We start from the raw sequence: 2,573 nt of genomic DNA, 5'->3' as shown, positions 1-2,573 counted from the left end.
AAAAAAAAAAAAAAAGAATTGAACTCAGGTCCTTGTCTTGCCAGACAGACACTTGTGCTAAGCTATATCCTTAGCCCTTATGAATTTGGTAACATCAGTTTATGTCAATATAATTAGTACAAAAAGAAAAATTTTCTGAAAATATGTCTAAAATTGGAGAAAATCTGAGTCACTCTTAATATATTTGCCAATAAATTTGGTACAGATCAAGTAATTATAAAAAATTACTCAGCAACTCTAGGATTTTTTTAAACTATACTTTCACACACAAAACTAATGTCTTCATGTTTGCTGGGATAAAGACGAAAACAATACATGAAAAATTTCCCTTAAGTTATTCAACTAGCTAAAAAAATTCACAATTTGAAATGGTACACAGTATAGTCTAGATGTGGTTTATAAAAGAAAGATAATGCACAACTTTAATCAACAGGTACAAGATAAACTAAAAGAAAAGAAATAGGGTCCTGTACAAAAAGACTGGTGAATGATGGGCTGAGGGAGGCACTGGGGATTGAACTCAGTCAATGACATCCCCAATCTTTTAACAAATTTTCCAAGTTTAATTGCTTAGGCTGGACTCCAACTTGTAATCCTCCTCCCTCAGTCTCCAAGAGTACTGCTGATATTACAGATGTGTACCACCGCACCCAGGTCACATATATTTTAAATTAAAATGTTAGTAACAAAAAAATCTGACAAATACTGAAAACGAACAACATTAGAAATGTATTAGAAACTTTTCTTTCTCTTGGGTGAAATCATGACAAACAAGAACAAAACTACTTAATAAAATTCAATGTTACAAGTTAAAAAGATGAAAGAAAACTATCAGAATATTTGAGGTGATAGTTGGTAAAGAATATAGCTGAGAAATGGAGTTTTAAAACTCACCACTTTTTTCCAGCTGCTGGATTATGGGGCCAGGTGTGACAAAGCCGTTATCACTGGTTCTAGCTTCCGTTTCTACAGCTACCTCACTGGTGACAATTTATAAGAAAATTATAAGTTTTAAAAAAATTCATATTAAAAGTGTAATCTTACAATGTATCATGAAGCCTAGATTAGTTCAGCCTGTGTGTTTTTTTGTTTTGTTTTGTTTTTTATGGAATGAAAGTCCCATAGAACAAATCTTTTTAAAATATACATACACAGTTGTGGTTCATAAGAGGTTAAGAACCATTTTCCACTGACAGTCTTGAAAGTGCAGCAAAAATCTATTAACTTATACTAAAACAAGCTTGACTCATTAAACTAGAAATTATGTAATCATAAAGTACAGCTGCACAACCAGTATACAGAAATACATAAAAAACTGTCAGTGTTGTAGAGTAAAACTGGATCTTACCATTGTACTAAAGTTGTCCAAGCCAACTAACTACCCAGCTGTCTGGAATAGTTATAAAGAGAAATAACACCCAACACTGCTGATGAAGATCCCATCAACTTCCAGATAAGAAGTGCCCAGTTTTGAACTGGAATACAGTGAACCATGAAGTTCTTAACATCCAGTATACACAAAGCAGTATGTGAATATACATGGTTTTTTTAACTTTTTTTATGGTATAGGAGACTAGAGGAGGGCTTCACACTTGCTAGAAAATCACTCTATCACTGAACTGATATCCTTATCCCATTCTGTACTCTTGGTAAGAATTCAAGTAAATATAACCTCAAACTATTTCAACAACCAAAACTGTTTTTTCATATTTATAGTCATCACTCCTTAATTCCTGGGTACAGTTCAATCACAATCACCTCTTAGTTAGGGTCTGCAATGTTGCCACTGCTCACCAATGTGTGTATAACAGCTGCTGAAAGGGTACAGCACTGTGTCACATTTGTTGCAAGTATTTTCTAGGTTTGTCTCTTTTACATCCTTACATACTTCATGTTCTGTTATATATTCCTGAATGGAATATCTGAATATCATTCAGATATTTAAAATGTTACAGGAACTTACAAGTCTCTTGCAATTACGAATAAATACACAGGTAGTTCCAGGGTACCTGCATTGTCTAAATGGGTAAGTTAGCTACACTTGCTTCTTCCAACTTTTAAAGGCTTTTTGATCTATTTATAATTTAACATGAGATAAAGATTATTTGATCTTTCTCCAAACAGTTAACCAGTTGTCCCACTTTAGCAACAACAACAACAAAAAACCTTGGCCTAGATATATAACACAGAGACTTTTCATTTCTATTTCTTATCTCTTGCATTGGTCAGGGCATCAAGAATGATGTTAAATAATAAATGGTGACAGTTTCACTATTAGTAAGTATCCAACTTAGAGTTTGCTCAAGCCTTTTAAATGAAGAACAGAACTAGGCATGGTGGCACATGCCCGCCCACAGGAGCCTGAAGCAGAAGGATGACCAGAGCTTGAGATAACCCTACGCTACATAGTGAGTTCAAGACCAGCCTGAACTACACAGTAAATCCCTGTCTTTAAAAAAAAAAAAACAGGGGCTGGAGAGATGGCTCAGTGGTCTAAAGCACCTACCTGAAACAAGCTTGGCAAAGCACAGGGACCGCGGTTCAATCCCCTAGCACCACATGCCAGCCAGCCC

General features: G+C 34.9%; 1 protein-coding gene across 1 annotated transcript in view; it reads right to left on the bottom strand.

Annotated features, from left to right (window-relative positions):
• The window catches only part of Ska3 (spindle and kinetochore associated complex subunit 3), a 30,100-nt gene that overhangs the window by 7,803 nt on the left and 19,724 nt on the right, over positions 1 to 2,573 (bottom strand). Inside the window, exon 6 of the mRNA XM_023699163.1 lies at positions 895 to 980. Within this exon, the coding sequence (XP_023554931.1) occupies positions 895 to 980 (86 nt within the window). The remainder of the gene's footprint in view (positions 1 to 894; positions 981 to 2,573) is intronic.

Source organism: Octodon degus, unplaced genomic scaffold, assembly GCF_000260255.1.
Source record: "Octodon degus isolate 3935 unplaced genomic scaffold, OctDeg1.0 scaffold00111, whole genome shotgun sequence".
Taxonomy (NCBI): Eukaryota; Metazoa; Chordata; class Mammalia; order Rodentia; family Octodontidae; genus Octodon; species Octodon degus.
Note: the sequence above shows the minus strand (reverse complement) of the source record. Positions and strands in the feature narration are given on the sequence as shown.